The 22,137-nt window shown below is 50.4% G+C and overlaps 1 protein-coding gene across 2 annotated transcripts in view; it reads left to right on the forward strand.

Moving 5' to 3' along the window:
• Nucleotides 1-20,579, forward strand: part of SHISAL1 (shisa like 1) — a 69,720-nt gene extending 49,141 nt beyond the window's left edge. For both annotated transcript variants that reach the window (XM_033118118.1, XM_033118119.1), the window contains exon 5: nucleotides 16,426-20,579. In XM_033118118.1, coding sequence (XP_032974009.1) covers nucleotide 16,426 — 1 coding nt within the window. In that variant the 3' untranslated portion in view covers nucleotides 16,427-20,579. The remainder of the gene's footprint in view (nucleotides 1-16,425) is intronic.
• The last annotated feature ends 1,558 nt before the right edge of the window (nucleotides 20,580-22,137 follow it).

The raw sequence follows: 22,137 nt of genomic DNA on the forward strand, positions 1-22,137 counted from the left end.
TGAGTTGGCCAGGCATCCACGTTCCATTCCCCTGGCAGCTCACCACCTGCCTCCTTCCTCTGGAAACCCTGCCCCATCGGAGGAGGACGCGGCAGCGTGCAGGCTGTTTTAAAGAGAATTTTACTTCAGAAATCTCTTGGCCGAACTCTAGCAAACATTCAAAGGTGGGCTGTGTGGCCTCAGAGTCAGAGCTGGGCTCAGATTCTCCTTGCATGTGCTAGCAGGGAACCTTGGGCAAATCATTTAACTGCTCCGAGCCTCAGTTTCCCTGTCAATAAACTGGACACCAGTAGACTTGCCTTGTTGGGACGATTATGGGGATTTGCACAAGGCTGGCATGTGACAGGTGCCTCGGAAAATGCTAATTGTAGTTAGTGTTGGGGTTATTAGTGCAAGAGTAAAACAGAGAAAAGCCACTCAGCAGCGGTCCCCCTCCCCCACCACCACAAAGACAGGTATTTCCCATTTTCTGCTTTCTTCTGCACAGGTTCTTGCACTTCCTAATAATGATGTGCACGTTTTTTGGCTTTCTAATTGTGCTCACTTGGCGTTAAATTAGCCACCCTCCTATCTGTGGTTTTATTTAATTTTTCTAGGTATCCTCTTAGCAGCTGCCCAGTTATCCAGATTTCAGGTACTAGCCTTAGTTTAGCCGCAAGGAGGCATTTATACAGCTGATAGATTCTTTTACTGTGACAAATAATATTGCAGGGGGACACACGTACTCCAGGAAATAGGGAGTGGCCACAAACACCCGTATTGATGGTTTTCCCTTTTTTTGGCTTCTTCCCTCGGGGTAGATTCCAGGTCGGTAAATTATTGACTCAAGGGTGGGGGGGTGACAGTTTTATGGCAATTTCTACCTGTGCCAGCCTCATTCCTAAAGGAACTGTGGCCAGCAGCAGCTTTTGAGGACACTCACTTCACAGCCCCCTGCCCAGCAGAGGCTCCCTCATTGTGATACGGTTTGCAGGTTTGCATTGCTTTGATTGTTGAACAACTTCCCTTTCGTTTGTTAATTAATTGCGGTTCCTCTCTCGCGGGTTGCCCATTTATTTTACTGTGCCCCCAAGACGGGATAATTGAAGTCATTTCCATGGAGGCCCATTTAGTCCCCAAACTCCCGTTCCTAGGTGTTCTCATCTGCAGAACTCCTTCCCCCATACTATTTACTTAATGTATTTTTAATTGACTTTAAATCAAGTCTTCTTTTTTTTTTTTTTTTTTTAGAAAACTCTGACTTGCTCGAAGCACTGATATCTTTGGTTTAAGCGTTACACGTTTCCACTGTAAAACAAGTGCATAAACGTATCCAAGATGTGCACGGCTGCCTTGCGCTGGCTCACCAAAGCTGCTAGTTACACTTTCAGGAATTTTGGGGAGCCCTTTGTTCAACACTGCCATGACAAAAACGAAACAATACAAACTTACAACTAAAGAAATTATATCAAACCCAAAAGTAATAGACACTGGAAACTCTTTGTTTCCTAATTATTCTGCTACATTTGCTTCTAAATATGCTGTTGCGTTTTTGTAACTGTCCTGTCTCTGTAATGAAAACCTGCGTCGTGCTGGCTATCACGCATCTCTTCCCAACGCTGAGTTGGGTGACATCAGGTTGGCAGTAGTTATACCATGGAAATGGGCAGCAAATGCTACAAATTAGGGTGTGTCCCCCCCCACACTGCTGCTTCCACCCCCCTGCTGGAGAATTGGTCGTTAAAAGTTTACTGGCACCCCACTGTCTAGAACAGCTCCAATGCTCATGCGTTCAGCACCTCAAATGGCCTGCCGGCCCCAGTGGTCTGTGTACCTCACTGTGGAGAAGCAAACGTGTTCTAACGTGCTTGTGAAAGCGGGAGCCGTGTCTCCGGGGACACCCATGAGACAGGCGTCGGGCAGTGGTAGTAGCCAGGTGCTGGAAGGGAGATTCACCCACCGTCTCCAGTCCTGGTCCTTCCAGAGCAAAGAAAGCAGGGCAGACAGAAAGGCAGGAAGATGGGTCAGACCTTCTTATCACACATGTTGTGTCTGGTCGCTCCGGTCCTGAAAGGATTCACAAGGCAGGTAGAAATACAGAAGGAAGATTTGTTAAAGTAAGAGGAGGGTCGGCTGGGCAGAGTCTGCTGGAAACTACGAAGTCGAGTCTTCGTGTGTCTCCAGTTTTATGTTTTCTAACCAGGATGTAAATTGCTTCGACCTGTAGTGGAATTTTCTATTGAGTTCGGCTTTGTCCATTGGGGTAGGGGAAGCGGTTAAACTGGTTATTGCAACCTTTGCATATGCTGTGTAGACTTAAGTTGGAGCCAGGAGTGGATCCTATACAGATGCAAAACCTCTCCCAAGTCACTGGGCCTGCATGGCTGAAGCAAACAGAACCATCGAAACTGCTCCGCATAGTAAATGTACAGCAAGCAGAGCCATCAAGCCCTGGCGGAAAGGAGGCAGAGGAAAGAAAGCTTTCAAAAAGTCCTCAGCTAAATTATACTTGTTAATTCAAATTACACCAGAGGTCCAACTCTCAAAATAGAAGATTTAGTGCCATCAATACAATGCCCCCTGTCTCATCAACACATCAGCTCTGGGTCCCCAGAGGAAACCCCCCAGGCCGTCAGCCCCTTTGCAAACTCCAGCTGCATCTCACTTTTCCCTCTCAGACACAGTCTGCTGTGAGGGAGCAGCCCAGACACGGTGAATTCAATCATTTACTCAACAAGCACTTAGGGAGGGTGGGCCATGCCCTGTGCTAAGTGCTGGGAATAAAAGATAAGAAAAAAAAATGTAAAAATCAGTGCAGTCAGCCACAGGGTGAATATACCTTAGAGGAGGTTTTGGAAAAGTCTCTTTGAAGATGCACTTCTAGAATGAAGCTACCCCCTCTTCCAGCCCAAGTTCCAGCTGGAGCTTCCTCTGTCTGTGGGCTCAGTGGGGTGCCTGAGCAAGGGCCTGGGGTCCCGCCAACCAGATCTACGGGCCCTGTGACTTTGGGAGAGTCACTCGCTGCTCCCAAGCCTGTTTGCCTGTCTGTGAAAATGAGGGCTCAGGAGGTTAGGAATGTGTGACACACAGCAGGTGCTCAGCCAAGCAGCACCCCCATTCCCACGGATATGCCGTCCAGTGGCCGAGTCAGACATACCTTGTCCTCGGAGGGGGCTCTGCCATCCTGCCCTGGCCCCCACTGACCCGGCCCCGGGGGAGACCCACGCTGCCCACCCAGCGCTCTACTCGAAATCTTAATTAAGGTTCCCTAACCGACCGTACCTGCAGCCTATATTACTGTGTAAACAGAGATGCCCACGTGCCTGAGAAATTAGCGAAGAGATGTTTCCACGAAGGCCTGGGTGATTCTGGAGGGTCATTAACTACCCTCCAGAAAGGAGGATGGTCCTCTATGTCAGTTGGACAGGAATTCGTGTAAATGTCCTCGGGGATCCCGCGAGGACAGTGTGGACAGTCAGATCACCATGAAGAGAAGACCGTGGTTGGGCCGATGGCTGTGATACCCCCCAAACTGTTTAGTTCAGGGACTCTTACTAGGCCGGTTACCCCATCAAGCGCCTCTGAGCAAGAAGAAGGAATTTATCTGCATCGGTGCGGGTCAGGGCGGACCAACGGATCTTTCCTTCATTATTACCCCGCCATTAAAACTCCGGCTGTAACGGCTAGAATATTTGCTTCTAAGAATAGTTGCTTGTTGGTGCAGCAAATGTCTGCCCACATGGGCATTTCAGTTCCCATCAGAATGATGGAAACCAACGCTTGTCTGTGGGCCACGAGGGCGCCCGCTCCTCCCAGACGCCCTCCACAATGGTCTTCCTGTCCTAAGTTCCCCGGGGAGTGCCAGGGGCACTTAGTGCTTTGGCCGTGAGCTCTGGGAGTGGTTCCGTCATGCTCATTGCTGGTCACTGCAGCCCGGGGGTGTCAACAACAAGGGCTCTGCGGTCCCCTGGGCTGGGCTGGCACCGGGCTCTGTGCTGCCCAGCTGTGTGTCCTTGGGCAAGCTGCTTCACCTCTCTGAGCTAGACGTCGACGGGGGAGCAGATAATCCCCACTTGGCAGGGGGATCACGGGGACGGAATCCGAGAGGCTGTGCAGAGGACCTAGTCCAGCACCCCACTCATAAGAAATACCCCGCAAATATTCCCTTTCCTTGTCTCTGTGCACTCTGTGAGTGGGAAAAGGGTGCCTGCCAAATGCCACCCCTCCCCCAAAGTTTGAGGTTGCTGAGAGCTGACCTCATAGGTACTCTACCCAGAATAGAAAAGGGGGATATTGTGCTAAATTGTTCTGTTGTGTCGCAGAATCCTTTGTGTGGCAGAATCCACTTCCTGGTACGGCTGACTGGAGTTGTCTGAGATCAGGAGGTGGAAACAGCTGTTTTACAGCTGGGGGGGCATGGCCGTAGAGGTGCCCCAGGACCAGGGAGTCCTCAGGTTTTCCTCTGTGCTCAGCTCTCCTTCCTGACTGCTGACCCCACAGACACGTCCCAGAGATCTCATCGTGGACTCCCCTCCAGCCGCCCCCCCACGCCCCCTCTCCCCCACTCCCGCACGCTGCCAGCAGGCCCTGCCCTGCTGTCCCATCCAGCACTGTGACCCTCCTCGGAGCCTTCCCTGCCCCCAAGTATGGAAATTCGAGTCCCTGTAGTAAACCCGTTATTCCATAACAGGCCAGCGGCCGTGTGCCTGCCTGGACCTGATCTGTCCTGTCACTTACATGACTAAGCATCACGTCTTTGTCACCTCGAAAGGCCTCTAACATCCAGATGTGTCCCCCACTGACATGTACATTTATTTGAGGGAGCACTGCTTGCTTCTTTCCGGAAAAGCCAGGTACAGGCCATGGTGCATCTCATAGTTCATGCCATGTGAGAAGGGAGGAAACGGGGAATCCGTGCAGCAGCCATCACGATGGGGACAGGGCGTGTCCATTAGCTTAAGGAAAACAGGTGAAGGGCCTTGGGCAGCTACTGGTAGTGACTTGGTCCGATGGGAGTTTCGGTGAGAGCGCCCTGCCTCGGCCGATTGCAAGGAGGCAGGGAGGCCGTGGGGAGGCCGTCACTGTGCCCCAGGGAAGAGGCTACAGGCTGGGAGGAATGGACTGACTTGGAAGTATTTCGGATGCAGACAGGACTTACAGAGGGACTGGATGTGGGGTGGGGGAAGGGAGCACTAAGGACGACTGGAGGGTCTGACTGAGGGACAGAGTGGTGTTGCCACAGACAGGGAAGGACAGCGCTGGAGGAGAGGTGGGGTGGCAGCTGTGGGCAAAGCACGGTGGATTTCTTGTCGCAGACTTTGGTGGGAAGCCTGGGCTGTGGCCCCAGGGGAGAGGAGTTGTAAAGGGTGGATATACATCCTTTGGGGGAGGATTGGGCAGGTCACAGGTGAGGGGATGGAGAGCTGCCAGGAGGGACAGGTGGGTGCCTGATGGGCAGTGGGAGGCCCCAGGAGGGGTGGCGGACCCGGACATATTGCCCATGATGGATGGCCCCCTCCTCGGCGATGGTGCCGGCCAGGAAAGGAAACGACGTGTGTGTGTGTGTGTGTGTGTGTGTGTGTGTCTTATTTGTATCCATAGTGTGGGTATAGTGTGAGTGCGTGTGTGTAGTATGATGTCCATGGTGTTTGTGGCCATGAGCGTGTTTTGTAGGCACACATGCATGCTGGGTTGTGACCATGGCTTCAGCCTCAGCCTCTCCAGCCACCTCTGTCCTTACCCAAGGGCAGTGGAGAGGGCATGGGGAGTGGACCAGGGCGAGGGCGTCTGAGGCAGGCCAGGGGAGCAGGAAGTAGTAATGGGACCAGATCAGCACTCAGACTGGAGGGAGCACAGAGATTCAGACAGAGCTGGGCTCAGGAGACCAGGAGCCACGCACAGTGAAGGGCAAGGGGAAAAGACCCCCAAGCGAGGAGGCACATTTGTTTCACAAGGATTTACAAAATATGGACCAAAGTCTGGACCCCCAGCCAGAGCTGGGGACACAGAGTGGATCCGACCAAGTCTCTGCTTGTGAGATGCTCACTCAGGCCTGGTCCCCTCCCTGGTCCTGGACTCACGCCTGCCTGTTTGACTTCCGCTGCCCCTGCTGGCTTTTTGTTTAACCTTGGGCAGCCACATCACCCCACACCGTCACCACCCCAGCCCACCCCCTGCCCACTTCACTTTCCCCTGTGTAAGACCGGAGAAAGTTTAGATGCTTCTACAGTGTCTTTCAAATTAAAACCTCTGCACTTGTGCCTGGCTAATGGAGACGCCTATCAGGGACAAGAATGGATGTGGAAAGTGCTTTGAAAAATTCATAGCAGGAGGCAAAGGGAGAGAGTCTTTATTTTTGTAGAGCTGGAGGAGGGGGAGTCAGGAACAGGGGCTGCGGAGGAAAAGGACAGCGTCTGGAGCACGACGTGGCATTTCATGTTGAACTCAGATCTCCCGGAAAAGCAAGGGCATCAAATATTTACCAAAGCGGCATTAAAAATTAACCTTTTGGATGGAGATGTTTCCAGACCCTGAGGTCCCTGAGCAATGTCCAGAAGTCAGGCGGGTGAGAGGACGCAAAGGAAGGCTACGCAGGGTGTGAAGAATGAAGCTCCCAGAGCCAGGGACAGGTCCCCAGGGACCCCTCGTGCCCCGCTGCTAAAGCCACAGCAGCCTCCAGCCTTGTGGCTGCAAAGCACCTGGTCAGCCCCCTCGGCCATCAGCCCCCCCCCCCCCGCCTCACCCCCAGCCCCCTGCATTCCTGGCAGACGGACCGGACTGTGTCTTTCCCATCAGCTCATCTGCTCCATACAGCCGGGGCTTCTGTGGTGGTGCGTTGGTGCTCTATCCCAGCCCTGAGAACTTGGCACGCACCCTTCTCTGACTCTGTCCCGCCTGCCCCCTATTTCAGGGACCCTTGTGGTTAGCCTGAGCCCACCTGGGTAGTCCAGGACAATCTCCCCACCTCATGGTCCGCAGTGTATACACACCAGCAGAGTTCTTTTCAGCACGTGAGGTCACAGCCCCAGCTCCTGAGGAACTAGTACAGGGACCTCTTTGGGGGCCTTAGCTGTGCCTACTCGGGCCTATATGTAGGGTCACAGGACCGGCTGACGTTCAGCTCTCGTATGTACTGCCAGCCAATTTTCCACCGTAGCCAAACCAGGGTTCCTCTCGGAATCTAAGTGTTCCTGGGCTTCTCCACGGCGCTTGGTGTGGTCAGTCTTTTGTATCTTGGCCCTTTCAGTGGGCTTGTAGGGGCAGCTCATTGAAGTTTTACATTGCGTTTTCCTGATGCTTGCGTTTCCCTTTCTATGATTATTACGAAGCACACCTCCTCCATGCAGCCTCCCAGGACCACGCCTTTCGTGGCTGAGAGCTCCGCCCGCCCTGGGGACTGATCCCACCTGCACGAGTTTGCCATCTCCGTCCCCACAGTTCACACAGCAGTTCTGCACCGTCTGCTCCTCTGTAAGATGTGCTGAGTAGCGTCTCCATAGCTATTGCTGTGAAAATGCGACGGAAAACGTGCTGAAAGCTCCTCGCCCCACGCCTGGCCTGCCGTGTCGTCAGCGCTAAAAGACTGTCAGCTATTATCAGTGCTGAGGGGGGTGTTTGTGTGCCTTTCACCTCGCAATTAGTCCTGTTGTGCCTCGTGACTCCTCTGCTTTTGTCGGATTGTCACAGACTCTCAGTGCTCTGGAAGCCTTCATTGTTATTCAAATTGCCAGGTGCTCGGTCTTGTCTTTCCAATTCGTGCGCACGTGTAGCCAGCTGCAGGGGGACCCCCCCCCCCCCGCCCCCGCTGCTGGTTTCAGGCTCTGCACCTCTGTCACCAGGGCCTGCTGGCCTCAGCCCCCAGGCCACTGCCCCGCGAGAGCAGCCGGGCACCTAGCAGTCCAGGCTGGACTCCCAGCCCCATCACTAACTAGTCTGTGTGGCCTGGGCAAGTTCCATGACCTTCCTGAGCCTCTGTTTCCCCATCTGTAAATGGAGGGAACGATGATCTCCCCTCACGGGGTGCTGGGAGAGCTAAGTGAGACGATGCACAGAAGAGCTGACACAGAGGAAATCCCCAGCACGCGTCAGCCTGAACTCTGCCTGTGTTATGCATTGGAAGGACCTTCCTGTCTGCTCCCAGGGCCCTAGGACGGTCCAGATGCCGTCGCCTGGCAGCTGAATCACTTGGTGGCAGCCACCTCTCCAGACTCACCCTTACCAGGAGCATTTGTGCCTCCTGCTGCAATCTTCCCAGGGACCGGGCTCTGGCTGCGCCCTCCTCCTGGAGTGACTTCCCCTCTTCTTGACTAACTGCTCAGGCCCATCCCGGCAGCAGCTCCCCCAGAATTCTCCCTGATCCCTTTGCCCCTGTCCCCATTCAAGGCCGTGTCCCCCAAGATCTGCTGGGCAGCAGTAAGGATGGTCCTACCTGACTGGAGTGGTGACAGGTGGGTTCTGAGGCCCAGAGAGGTTAAGTGACTTGCCCTGGGTCACACAGCTTGTAAAGGGCAGAGTCGGGATCTGAACCCAAGCCTGTCTGACTCTGACGCCAGTGGCGTTTCCTGCTCCCAGGCCCTTTCCAGTGCCGTGTGGACTGACCGTCAAGCTGTATGGACGGGATGTCCGGTGAGCAGGGTCTTGAAGGATGAGTAGGAATTTGCCAAGTAGAAAAAGGGGAGGATGATCCCAATTTGTGGGAGAGTGTGTCATCACACTCGGGCATTCTGGAAAGAGAGTTCTTTAATGTGGAGGGCACAAAACTATTAGGCTGGCGCAAAAGTAATTGCGGGTTTTGCAATTTTTTTAACCTTTAAACTGCAATTACTTTTACACCAACCTAATAGAAACAGTAATAGATGCCTGGCAAGGAGAGGCCCCCAATGTCCAGCTAAGGCACAAAAACATTACCCGCTCAGAAACCATAAGCAGAATTTTTTTAACATTATTGATTTTGGAATATTTCATGTTATGCAAAATATATATATATATATATATATAACGTCTATATGGGCATAAACATACTGAAACGAACCTTATGTTCCCACTGCCCAGAGAAATAGAGCGATGTCGTACTACAGAGGCCCTCAGCCTGCCCCATCCCCTCGAGGGTCACCAGCTTGGAGTTTGTGCTTATTGTCCCCAGACAGAGGTGTCTCCCAATGGAGGGACTGGAGCAGCTTTTGCCGTCCGGAGAAGTCACTTTGGGAAAATACAGACGCTGGCCTGGACGTAGGGCCCAGAAGCAGGGACAGAGCGTGGAGGCCTTGACCAAGGTCAGGGGTGGTGCTGCCTCCACTCGGAGACTGGGAGCCTCTTTCCATGTCAGCCTGGAACAGCTAAGATGAGCAAGAAGGGATGTTGACTGCTGCCCCGATATCTCAGAAGGGCCACTGTGTAAACACAGGAGGGGATTTGGCCAGCGTTATGAAAGTTTTTCAACTAACTGAGCAGCTAACAGGGTGATGGGCTATAAGGTAATGAGCTCACTGTCCCTGGGGGGAGCCAAGCAAACCTGGACAAACACCTGGACTTCTTCCACAAGCCTCCTCTGACTTGCTGTCCCTCTTCCCTCAGCCCCTGGAACTCCCCATGACATCGCTGCCCCTCGAGTCTGAATCTCCTATGGTCCCTCCCCACCCAGTTGTCAGGCTGGGCTAGAGCAGCAGACACAACAGCATATAAGCCCTTCCCTCGGGGGCTGTAGGAGCCGGAGGGAAGGCAGACAATCCTCAAATGAAGAAGGCAGTAGAGCAGCTGGTGGGCGGTACAGCATGGAGCAGTAAAGCAGGAGGCTCGGGGTGCAGGAGGGTCAGGAAGGGCTCCCTGAGGAGCCGTCTGCACCGAGACCTGAGGTAGCTGAGAAAATGAGCCTCACACAGATGCATAGGAGAGCAGTCTCGGCAGAGGAAACAGCAAGTGCAAGGGCCCTGAGGCAGGAATACCCAGGAATGGTGCAGGAACAGCAAAGAGGCCAGTGCGGACTGAAGAGTGACAAGGGGGCATGAGAGGAGATCACGTCAGAAAGGTACCAAGGGTGCAGCATGGGGAGTCAGCAGGGCCTCTGTGATGAGAAGTCGTTAGAGGGTTTCAAGCAGAAGAGATGCACATATATATATATGATTCTGGCTTCTGTGTTGAGAGTGCACCATAGGGAGGTGCAGGCAGAGAAGTCAATTAAGAGGACTGAAACACTCCAGGCAAGAGAGGATGGTAGTTTGGACCATGGTAGTGATGGTGGAAATGGCGAGAAGTGGCTAGCTTTTATATGTCTTGAGTAGATGAGATTGGCTGATGGATTGGACTTGGGTGTAAGAGAAAAGGAGTCGAGGACAGTGCCCAGTCTTTTGACCTGAGCTACTGGAAGGATGGGCCTGCCCTCAGCCGAGATGGAGAGGACCAAGGAAGAGTGGGTTTAGAGGGAAGCTCAGTTCAGTTTGGGATGTGTTAAGAACAAGAAGCCTGTTAGACATGCAGTGGCATCTCCAGGAGGCGGTTGGAATTCAAGAGTAAAGTCTGGGGGAGAGACCATCCCGATGACTGAGCTCCGGGATGGAAATCAGAGAATGAGGGGTCTCCGAGGGTGGCGTCCTGGGGCAGCAGACAGCCTGGGCTCCTGGACAGCTGACATCGCTGACATCTGCAGTGTTCGCCATCGTATCAGGAGCCACTGCTTTTGAACCAGTGCCTGCTAAGGGACATTTCATTGACCCTAACCTTCTAATCTTTACCCACATTGCTGCAGTAAGCAAGCTTGTCTGTATTTTGCCCTTGGATCGTTAAGTGGAATTGCTGGTCAGAGGGCGTGTGCTTCTGTGACTTTGCTATGCGTCACACTGCCTTCCACAGAAGTGACCCCGATGTCGGTTCTGCCAGGAGCGAAGCAGAGGCTTCTCCCTCACAAACAGCAAATACACGGGGCACAACTTTTTTGGTCTTTGCCGATGTGATGAGTGAAAGCACGTGGAAGCTTCCTTTTGTCTGTGCCTTGGTAAACTTTTTCATGATGGCTTTGATTGTGTTTCTCTAAGTTAGACTTTGAATTCGCAATTTACTGGTCTTTTTCTTTCTTCTTGGGAATTACTCTGTGTTGATTCTCTCTTCCTGGATCCTTTGGGTAATTTCTCTTTTCCTGGAAATCCACCTATTTCCTCGAGATTTTCTGATTTAGTTGGACAGAGTTGGGTGGTAGGCTCTTTTGTTCGTCTCTGGTTACTTGTCTGTTCCCCTCATCTTCACTGAGCACCTGCTCTATGCACCATTATTGGTCCTGGGGACATAGGGGTGGGACCAAACCAATGAAAAGCCTATTTTTTATGGAGCTTACAGGCAATTTAAAAAAATACATACCGGAACGTAAAATATATGGACAGGTAATGGTGATAAGTGCCAGGGAGAAAACAACCTGAGAGCAACAGAGAGTCTAAGGTGGAGTGCACTTTAGAATAGGGTGGTCAGAGCGGATCTCCTTAATAGTTGGCTTGAAGGAGATAAGGGAATAAGCAGTGTGTTTATCCAGGAGAGGAGACAGGAGCCTGCTAGTGCCGGTCGTGTGTTAGTCTGGCTTCTCCAGAGAACCAGAAGCAATAAGACATAAACATAGGAACAGATTTACTCTAAGGAATGGACTCCTGCACTTATGGAGGCTGAGAAATACCAAGGTGTGCAGCCGGCAAGGGGGAGACCCAGGAGAGCTGCTGGTGTAAGTCCCCGTGCGAGTCCCAGTGTGAAGGTAGGAGAGGACCGATGTCCCAGCTCAGAGACAGGCAGGCAGAGAGGGAATTCTGCCTTCTTCTGCCTGCCTGCTCTGTTCTATTCGCCCTCAGTAGACTGGAGGACGCCACTCACGTCAGGGAGGGCCATCTGCCTGATTCAGTCTGGCAATTTCAAATATGAATCTCACGCAGAAACACCCTCCAGACACACCCAGAAATAATGTTTAGCCACATCTGGGCCTTCGTGGCCCAGTCAAATCGACACGTAAAAGGAGCCACCACTGTTGTAGTGGAGTGAACCAAAGGGAGAAGATAAGGGATTTGATCAGAGAGGATGCAGAGGAAGGTTTCGGCTTCTACTCTGAGTGAGTTGGGAGCCATTGAGGGTTTTTGAGCAGAGGACTGACATGATCTGATGCAGATTTTCACAGGATTCCTCTGGCTGCCGTGTGACAATAGACGGAAGGGGTTGACCAGTGGGGAGGTCACTGAGAGGATCCTGCTGCCTTGGACCACAGTCGGAGCAAAGGAGGCCGCAGGAATTCCAAGGAAGGAAGGAAGGAAAGGGCAATGGGATTTGCTAATGGATTGGATGTGGGGTGTGAGAGAAAGAGGGGGGCCAGAGATGCCCTGGGATTCCCAAAGATGGAGTTGTATTTGCTGAGATCGGGAAAATCGTGGGAAAAGTGGTTTGGGGAGCCAATCTGGATTTTAGTTCAGAGCATATTAAGTTTAAGATGTCTATTAAATATCCAGTTGGTGATGTCAAGTGGACAGTTTAGAGATTTGACTTCAGGTGAGAGATTGAGGCTGGAGAGTCCTCAGGGTATAGGGTGTTTAAGTCCTTGGGGGGAGATGAGATCTGCAGGAGTGAGTAGGGATGGAGAGGAGAAAAGGATGCTGGGAAGCTGGGGAGGGGCCTGCAGAGAAGCCTAAGAATGAGGAGGAGAACCAGGAGAGAAGCGGGAGTATCCTGAAAACACGAGGAGTGAACATCTGTGTCAATGCTGCCAAGAGGGTAAGCAAAAGGAGGACCAAGAAGTGACCACTAGATGCAGCAACGTGGAGGTCTGTGGTGACCTTGACAAGGGCAAATTCTGCAAAATAGTTGGGACAAAAGCCTGCCTGGAGAGGTTAAGGGACAGTGGAGAAGTGGAATAGCTGAGCATAAGTACAGATAACTTCCAGTGGTCACTTTCCTCCTTCTACTTTACTAGGTTCACCAACAGTTTCATTGTTTTTCAGAAAACCAAAAATTGAGTTTATATATTCATTCCTTCCTTTTACTGTTTTTTTAATTTCATTTCAGTCTTAATTTATCACTTTCTGATGCCCCTCCTTGGGTTTATTTTGCCTTTCTTTTCTAATTTTTTGAGTTGGATGATTAATTCATGTTTTCTTGTTTATTAATATCCATACTTAAAGCTATAATTTTTCCTCTGAGCATTGCTTTGGCTGCATCCCACAAATTCTGAGCTGTAATGTTTTTATTTGATTATTGTCAAGTTGTCCTGTAATTTTTATTTTTGGCTCTCTCTTTGACTTGAGTTATTTTAAAGAATTTTAAAACTTTTTAGTCGTAGAATTTGTTTTGTGGTTTTGTTAATATCGGTAATAGTTTCAAATTCTAGTATATTGAGATTAGAGAATGTTGTCTTATCTCTACTTTTTGGAATTTACTTTCTTTGTAGCCTGGCAGTCATTTTGTGTGTGTGAATTTTCAACAGTATTTTAAACAGAAGGTAGATTCTGCTAATAACACACAACAACACACACACAGACACACAGTGTTATTAATTAGATTATTTAGCTCCCTATATCCTTATTTATGTTTTTGCCATCTTCATCCCTAATGGACTGAAAGAGGTGAATTAAAAGGCACTAATACTAGTATACTCTCATACTCTTTTTTCTTTCTACTTTTCCAGCAAGTTCTTGCTCAATTGAATGTTGACACCATGTTATTTGGTGCATAGACACGCATTACTTTTAGATCCTCATGGTGACTCTTATCTTGATTTCCACACAGTGTCCTTCTTTTTCCCATTAAATATTTCTTGCCTTAACTTCAGCTTTATCTAATAATCAGCTCAAACCCCTGGTTTCTCTTGGTTTGAATTGTTTGATATGTTTTCTGCTCATCCTTTTTTTTTTAATTTGGTAAACCATGTAACATAAAATTTACCATTTTAAACCATTTTTAAGTGTACAGTTCAGTGGCATTAAATACATTCACATTGTTATGTGGCCATAACTAGAATTTTTTCATCATCTGTTTATTCTTTCATATTAAGCCTTTCTGAATCATTCTACCTTCAGCAGATTTCGTTTGTAATACAGTCTGAGAGTCATTTTTCTTTTTTTTGCAAGTGTATATGGCTCATTAACATTTACTGATATGGCAGATGTATTTGGTCTCAGTTCTGCCATCATAGTTTATTATATGCTTTCTGCTTTTATAGGTTTTGTGGGGTTGTCAATTTTCACCATATGGTCTCTGTTTTCTTTGTTTTATTTTTTTGTGTATATTCTACTGACATTTTGGAAAGCTGTGTTTTTGATCCCTTGGTTATCTTCATAATACTGTTATATGATACCCTTAATCCTCTATTTATTTGGACAATGTTTATTTTCTCCCTGGTATGAATGATTCTCTTCCCTTCTCTACCTCCCATTAAATGATTTTAGTCGATTCTATCATATGTTATATTATTTTTCTATTTACCTTTGTAGCTCTAATTTTACTTACACCTCTAAATGATTCTGTAGATCTGCAACTATAAATAAATAAGATACAGTTTATGTATATTACCTCCCTCCTTCTCACCTCTACCTCTCCTGTTATTTATATTTGTTCTCTATTTTCTCTTTCATTTTTTTCTATAATAGTCACAATCTTTAGATTTGTTTCAGACACAGTCCTACAGTTAAATAGATTCTCACTGCCAGTGCTCTGCCCAGAGTTACTTCATCTGCACTTGGGTATCCTAAGTGTGTCCTCTAGCAATTTATATAAGAAGGGCTCGTGGGAGCTATAATTAAAAAAAATACGAGTATGCAAGAAGTTTTTCTGTTGGCTTTATACTTAAAACATGGTTCATCTGGGCTTTAATTTCTTGGTTCATTCATTCATTAAACAAATATTTATTAAACCCCTACTATATGCCAGTTACTATTCTAGACCCCGACAATTCAAAATGAACACAACACACAAACACCTTGGCCTTCTTGTAGCTTACTTTCTAGTTTGGGGAGGACAAATCATAACCTGGACCAGTAAGTACAATATGAGATGTGCTAGACAGAGATACATGCTGTGGAGAAAGATAAGGCAGGTGGTGGGGGATTATGACCTAGTTTTTAGTCTGTGAAGCACAGGAGAAGGCTCCATGGACTCTCTCATCCTCAGATGCCATGCACATAGTCCCAGTGATGCAGAATGGGGGCTGGGCTCAGCCCCTTGGAGTATGACTCACTCCAGAAAGATGGGCTGTGCTGCTTTGTCAGATTCCCCTCCCTCAAATTCTCCGCAGCCCCTGCTAACATACTCTAGAGCTTGGTCGAAGGTGTTTCATCAGTTAAAGAGCTATAATCAGATGCAAGCAGCAGAAACCCAGACACTAGTTTTGGAGGTGGACAGTCGGGGACTACCAGAACCAAGTGTTCTCTCTGCTTTCCATTCCACCTGCATTAGTGAGGTGCTTCATTCTTGTGCTCTTACTAGATTCATATCCCCTTCCAAGTAGATTTCCACTTACACGGCATTGGCCAGATGGGGTCATGGGACCGCCCCTGTGTTCAAGGGAGTCTGGGAAAGTGAGTATTTGTGACTGGGCAATTGTCCCAATGATGGATATAAGACAGGGAATTCACAATGCCTGCCACAGATGGAGTTTGTGTTTCTCTTCCTCACTGTCCTTGTTTGGAGGTGATTTGAGAGAAGAAAGGGCTAAGGCAACTTGACTCTGCCTATCAAAGGTGTAAGTGCCTATGCATCAGTGTTTACACTCCTGATCCTGCCCTGTTGGTCTCCTGGCCTGTCCCTGTGCCAGCAGTGCCCTGGTTTCCTCTCCACGGCTTTGTACGACACGGTCATGTCCAGTGGTGTGACTCCAAGATGCATAATGGTTTTTATTATAATTATGAATGGTATCTATATCCATTCTTAATATTTTTTAGTTTGTTGTAGCCAGGGTGACCATATAGTTTATCATCAAAATCAGAATGCCTTTGAGCGTGAAAGGGGAACAATATTAAAAATTATGTCAGAACAACAGTTGTCAACTGGGACTGTCCAAGCCAAGACAGGTAACCAATCACCTTGGTAATTGTTGAGGTAATGAACACTGTTGGTTTCTAAGTTGATCTGATGTCTCACAGATTGAAAATTGTATCTTTATGTCTGCATCTCTGTTCTAATAATTGATTCCCTTGGATTCTCTATGTATTTCACCTGCAAATAATTGTAATTTGGGTCTTTCTATTCCACTCCTGACGCTCTGCATTTCTTGTCTTATGCATGGGCACGGGCGCTAGCACTATATGGAACTGTCGTGTCAACAGGTTTGCTTGTCTCGCTTCCAGTCTTAAAGTCAAACAGTTCTCAATATCCGGAAGACAAAAGCAAGTCATGGGCTCAGAGAAAAACTGGCTTCTCCTGGTACTGAGAAATGTCCCCAATGTGTCCCCATGGAGGAGACACCATGTGATATTTTGTTTCCTTCTGCTTCCCCAGAAAACCCTTTTGCCGTGCCTCAGGATGGGGGAGGTAAGACCCGAAGCACCCGGTGCAGCCTCCAAGAAGAACAACTTCCACAGAGACGCCAGGGAGAGCCGAGGCGGCTGCGGTGGTGGCAGAGGAGGAAATGCCACCTATGCCCAAAACCCCCTTCTGAGACTTCTAAGAGTAGGAGCACACTCAGGGGCAGGGGCCCAGGGGTGCAGGGGAGGGGATTCTGAGCCACTCGTCCGCAAGCAATAGTCCCATTTGGGCTGGTGGCTTCTGAGAGGTGACACCATTGTGGACTCGAGATGACCAACACAAAGCTGCTCTGGCCGATTCAAGCTGGAAGGAGTTAGGCCTCTGCGTCGTGTCCGTCCCCTTGCCTCTGTTTCCTCCAGTAGTGGCCTGTGGGCCTCTCCATGTCAGAATATTGAATGTGAGTGTGTGTGTGTATGTGTGTGTGTGTGTGTGTGAGTGTGATTTGGGTGTTCTTTTGTTTGTTTGGTTGGTTTTCATTGAGTTCCCCCAAGTTCCCTGATGGGCACATGTCATGTTGTGGTGGCGGTTCCTCGTCAGCGTCCTGGGTTCGCTTTTTGCTACAGCTGGCAGCTGTGAACCAGACGGAGTTGGTGAGCCTGGGGCCCAGCCCTGCTGTGTTTCTGGGGGCGCTGGGGATTTGAAAATGCCAGGAAGGATTTGTTCTTAGGGATGTCATTCCCATAGCAACAGTAACAATAAGGGCGGTGTCTTGGGTCATCCACAGGGCGGGGCACTCGTTGGGTGTCTTCATGCGCTTCCTGTCTTGCCACCTGGGTGGGGATGTGATGAACCCCCTGCAGAAACAGCTCAGAGTGGGGATAGTGCCAGGTCACACGGTGAGGAGGAGACTAGCCCCTCGGTTGACCTCAGGGGGTAGGAGCCCAAAGTTTAAGCTCCCAGCAGAGTCCCGAAGCATCTCCCAGTCACTTTCTGGTGGACGGGCCATTCCCTCCTGGTTCTCTACCGTCACTTGCCTGGACCCTGATTCACGCAGCACATTCTGCTTCGGCACCTGCTGTGTGCCTGGCCCTGTGCCAGGCCGTGTAAGGATGGGCGATGAGTCAGGTAGTCCTTGGCCCTGGCCCCGGGGAGCCACCATCTGGTGGGAGAGACAGACACACAGATCTCTGCCAGGCAGGGTGATAAGCAGTAGGGAAACCTAGAGGGGAAGGTTCCAGAAGCCCTTCCACTTTAAGGGGGGACTTCCACACAAAGTTGGATGCTTGAAACATTCATCCACAAAACTCACTGTGGACACTGCCCACCCCACTGCCCTGGGACACACAAGGAACGGCGTCGCCTGGGGATGTGATCACATCAGTCTCGAGGGCCACACTGCCAGTGTAGACACACTCACTCCACCCGTGTCAGTCATACCAACTCCTACCCCCAACTCTTAGCTCTGTGGGCCCTGCTCAGTAAGGCCCTGATCACGTATCCGCACTTCGCCAGAACAATGTTCTCACACCCAGACTCCGTGAGACACAGCGGTGAGCTGGCAGGCCCCTGCTCACCGCTCATGGTACCGGTTTTCTAGCTGGGGAGAGAACAGGGAGGGAGCACATAAGTAGTGAATAAGGAAGATACAAATAGTGGTGAGTGCTCTGCCGAGCATTCAGTCACAACCACGAGTGCAGGTCGTGTTGAGCTTGGGCCATCTGGTTAAGCTCAGATCTGAATGAGAAGAGCCAGCCAGGGGAAGAGGGAAAGAGCATTCCAGGCAGAGGGAAGAGCTAGTGCAAAGGCCCTGAGGCAGCAACAGGTTCAGTGGTGGCAGGGACTCGGAAGAAATCCAGGGTGGCTGGGACCCAGAGGGAGGTGGAAGGGGATGAGGGTGAGGGAGCCCAGACTCTGTGGTTCATTGTGAGTCAGCATAAGGCTGCACAGTACAGCCCTCTGACCTTTGATAAAGCAGAAAGAGCTTTCCAGGGTATAAAGTGTTTTCCACACAGCTGGTTCTTCATCCTCTCAACAGCCCCACAAAGAAGGGACTCTCCCCATCTCATGGACTAGGAAACTGAGGCTCAGATGGGTCCAGTGGCTTGCCCAAGGTCACACAGCAGGCTGTGGAAGACCCAGGCCCATAGCTTCAGTCCCATGTTCTCCAGACAGTGGTGCCAAGGCCCAGGCAGACAGCTTGGTAGAGGCAAAGCAGGAGAACTTTTGCTTGGGGTCTTAATTAGGGATGAGCCTGGCTTCCTTGCCCTCAGATGTGAGTCATGCCCGGACATGTGCCAGGCCTTGTCCATGTAGAGAATTGACGGCCATGGAGGGTGCCCAGCAGCCGTTTAGCCCAGCTAGATCAGCCCACACCTGCATCCCATGTGAGGAGTCTCAGGATCAGGGGAACCTAACTGCAGGTGGTTGGGGAGAGGTGGGCACAAGACCCAGATCCTGACATCCACTCTGCATTAAGAGCAGTGTGACCTCAGGTGAGTCCCATGCCCTCTCTGCCCTCAGTTTCCCCATCAGTAAGAGGGAGGAGTCAGACCAGGCATTTAGGGGATTGCATGTCTGCCTTCCTGTGGTTATGGGTGACGTTCATGCAGCTGCTCACACAGAGATGCTTCCTTTGCCATAAAGGAGCTGGTGGCCTTGTCTCCCTGCCCCAGAGGCCCGGAGCCAATGGTCACTGTCACATAGACCAGCTAGCACTAGGATTCACCTGATCCGTAGCCCTGAGATTTACAGGTTGCTGCTCCTGGCCCCAGCAGAGGTCTTTTTAGGAATGACCAATAGATAATTCTCTTGGGGGTTTACTGTCTCAGCTGGGCTTGGGATGGAACTATAGCTCAACAGACATCACAGATGCAAACAGTACCAGGGCAGCCAGTGGTGCAGAGAACGCAGCACTGCTCCTTTCCAGCTGGGTGGCCTTAGGTAAATCGCTTTCCCTCTCTGAGCTTCAGTTTTTCACCTGTCAAGTATGTAGGGTGGGGACTCGGGGGAGGTAACGACATTCACAGCCTCATGGAGTGGTAGAAGGGATGAGGACACTGAACGTGGTGGTGAGTGGCCCTTAGAAGGCAGGTGTGTATAATTCAGTCGCTGCCCACGTCAAAGGCTCCCCCAAACCCCACGGAACCCCGGACCATCCCATCCCCATCCTACTGTGGCGGGTGGACCTGCCAACAGGAGTGTCCCTGAGAAGAAGATGCAGGGTAGTAACAAGTTCAAGTAGAGATATATAGTGTTAGTGTTTTTTAGTGACTCCCAAACGTGAGTTTTTAAGCTGCCTCCGTTTACTTTTTACTGTGTGCTTCTGGCTATCACCACGTAATTTGTAAAAATAACCATAAAAATATACAAAAAAGAAAAGCAAGAAGAAGAGGAAGAAGATGACAACAAGGCCTCGGTATTCGCCGCTGGCCTGTGTAACTCACTCCGTTTTTGTAGGACTTTTTTCCCCACTGGGAACTGTGTGTTATTAACGAGCAGTTTTATGCTTTCCATCTCGTCCGAGTATGGTAGAATCGTGGTGTGTTTTGGAATCTCTACTCAGAACCCGTAGCTGGGAGCACCCCAGGCCTCTCGCCTTCACCTTAACCTCTGAAATCGCCCTGGAACTTGAGGAGTAAGCAGCCTGCTCCTGCAGACGTGCCTGGAGCCGCCGGCTGCCAGGCGCACACTTGACGCTGACCAATATGAAACAGGCCTTAATTGAAGACACGCACACATGCACACACATGCGCACACGCGATTCTGCAGGTAGATCCAGTCTCTGTTGTTTTAGAAAAAGAGCAGGTAGGCAGCTAGCGAGGGTGGGTGGCATTTCCCGTCATTATTGGAAAACCTCTTCAGGCAAATTTGGGCCCCAAGACTGGAAAGAAGGACTGAGGGGTGTCAGGGAAAACACGGCCGGGAGTGGGGATAACAGCCTTCTGCCGAGAGACGCTTCCCAGCTCACGGTCAAATCCAAAGCTCCCCTTAGGTTATTTCAGTTACAACGAGACTGTGACGGCGGCCATGCCAGTGCTGTTCCCCACACTACCAGCGGACCCTGGAGACCCCTGCCCATGCCAGGAAGGGATCGGCCTCCTCCAGCCCACTGGCCCTGCCCAAGCCCCGTTCCCTGGCCCAGCTGACACCCCATTCATCATGTGTACAAGAGGTTGTGCCGGAAAAAAGACAGGGTCACTTTTAAAAAATTGTTATTGGTTTATTTTAATTTTTGTCGGCCTAACTAATTGGCCCCCACCAACAGGAAGAGTCATGCCATAGGTGGCCTTCAGAGTGTTTGCAGAGGCCTCCATAATCCAAATTGACATAACAGCCCAGACTGGAGTTATTGGGGGCATTTCTTGTCAATGTTGGGGGCCAGCCACGTCATCGCAGACACGTCTATGTGGGGCTCCCCTCACCTGCTATGCAAATCGGGTTGGGATGGTAGAGGCGACTCTCGGGAATTCTCGATCTTACTGCTCATCTGGCAAGCAGCAGAGGGTGTCAGCCTGCTCCTCACAGACCATTTGAAAGGTCAGAGGGGCAGCCAACCACCCAGTGAGTGGGTGATACTATGCTCGCTGCCCTGGAACACGTTACCAGGCTGGGGTGATGCCCTGTGCCCTCCAGAAAGCAAACACTACACACCTACTAGCGTCACACAAGACTCCCAGTCCCTCCTTGTAGCACAAGGACAGCACCAGATGGTAGTTCAGTGAATGTACGCAACTTTGGAGTTCAAGGCCAGGAAAAGTCCAGTGATGAAGCTGGGCAATCAGGGGCGTTAGCAGACCCTGGAAAACCCATTTGTTCATCCATGCATTCATTCACCTAGTCAACAGATATTTACCCAGCTCCGTACCCAGCGCCCATCTGGGAGCAATTCCGGCCGTAGACAGAGATGTCAGGAAACACCCTGTGTCCGAGGGAGAGGCTGGATTGTCTGTGAAATGACTGCTTGTGCCTAAAAGGAATGCTTAGATTCACAAAGCAAGTAGGGAACACTTACCTATCCTGTCCACGAAAGTGACCTTGGAGGTGGCATTGTCTTCCCCTCCCACACCCCAGTTTCTAGTCCAAGACCCTGCCAGATAGCTGGTGCTAGAGAGATGCTTGGTGAGCGAATGGCTTTGACCATCAGTCACACTGTAACTAAAACTCCTCTCTTCACGTCAAAGCCCTGACCCATTTGCCCTTGACAGACTGAAATTCGGGGCTGCTTGCAGTGCCCAGCTCCAAGGGGCACCATTCACAACGCTGTCACATCAATGGCAGCGGGCTCCCAGGGCACTGTTCCTATGAACTGCGCCGTGAATGGTGATTCCTGGGTTTGTGCCATGAGGGGCCCAGTTGAATTGCCCTAAATCACCCTCCAAAATCTGCAGAATCCCGTCAAAGTCAGAGGAGCCTGGGGGAGGATCACCTGTGCATGTGGTGGAAAGTTACAGATGGCACGGCCACCGTGGGCACCCAGTGTACCTACCACTGGAAGCAAACTGGTGACCCGAGAGAATCTCTTCTTGGAACCTCACCTGAGCTTCTCACGCACAGTTTCTTCCTATTTCTTCCCCCGTTTTCTATGTTAAAGTTAGTGGGATTCGTTACAGTCTAATAACCAAACAGGCAGAGGCTGGGTGACGTGCAATAAGTAGTGGGGACTCCGAGGGTGAGGGGCTCTGTCACCCCAACAAGGCAGGAGTCTCCCAGGTCGGTGTGTCCCCTCAGGGTCAGTGGGAGAAGGGC

This window comes from Rhinolophus ferrumequinum, chromosome 10 (genome assembly GCF_004115265.2).
Source record: "Rhinolophus ferrumequinum isolate MPI-CBG mRhiFer1 chromosome 10, mRhiFer1_v1.p, whole genome shotgun sequence".
In the NCBI taxonomy this organism is placed as follows: Eukaryota; Metazoa; Chordata; class Mammalia; order Chiroptera; family Rhinolophidae; genus Rhinolophus; species Rhinolophus ferrumequinum.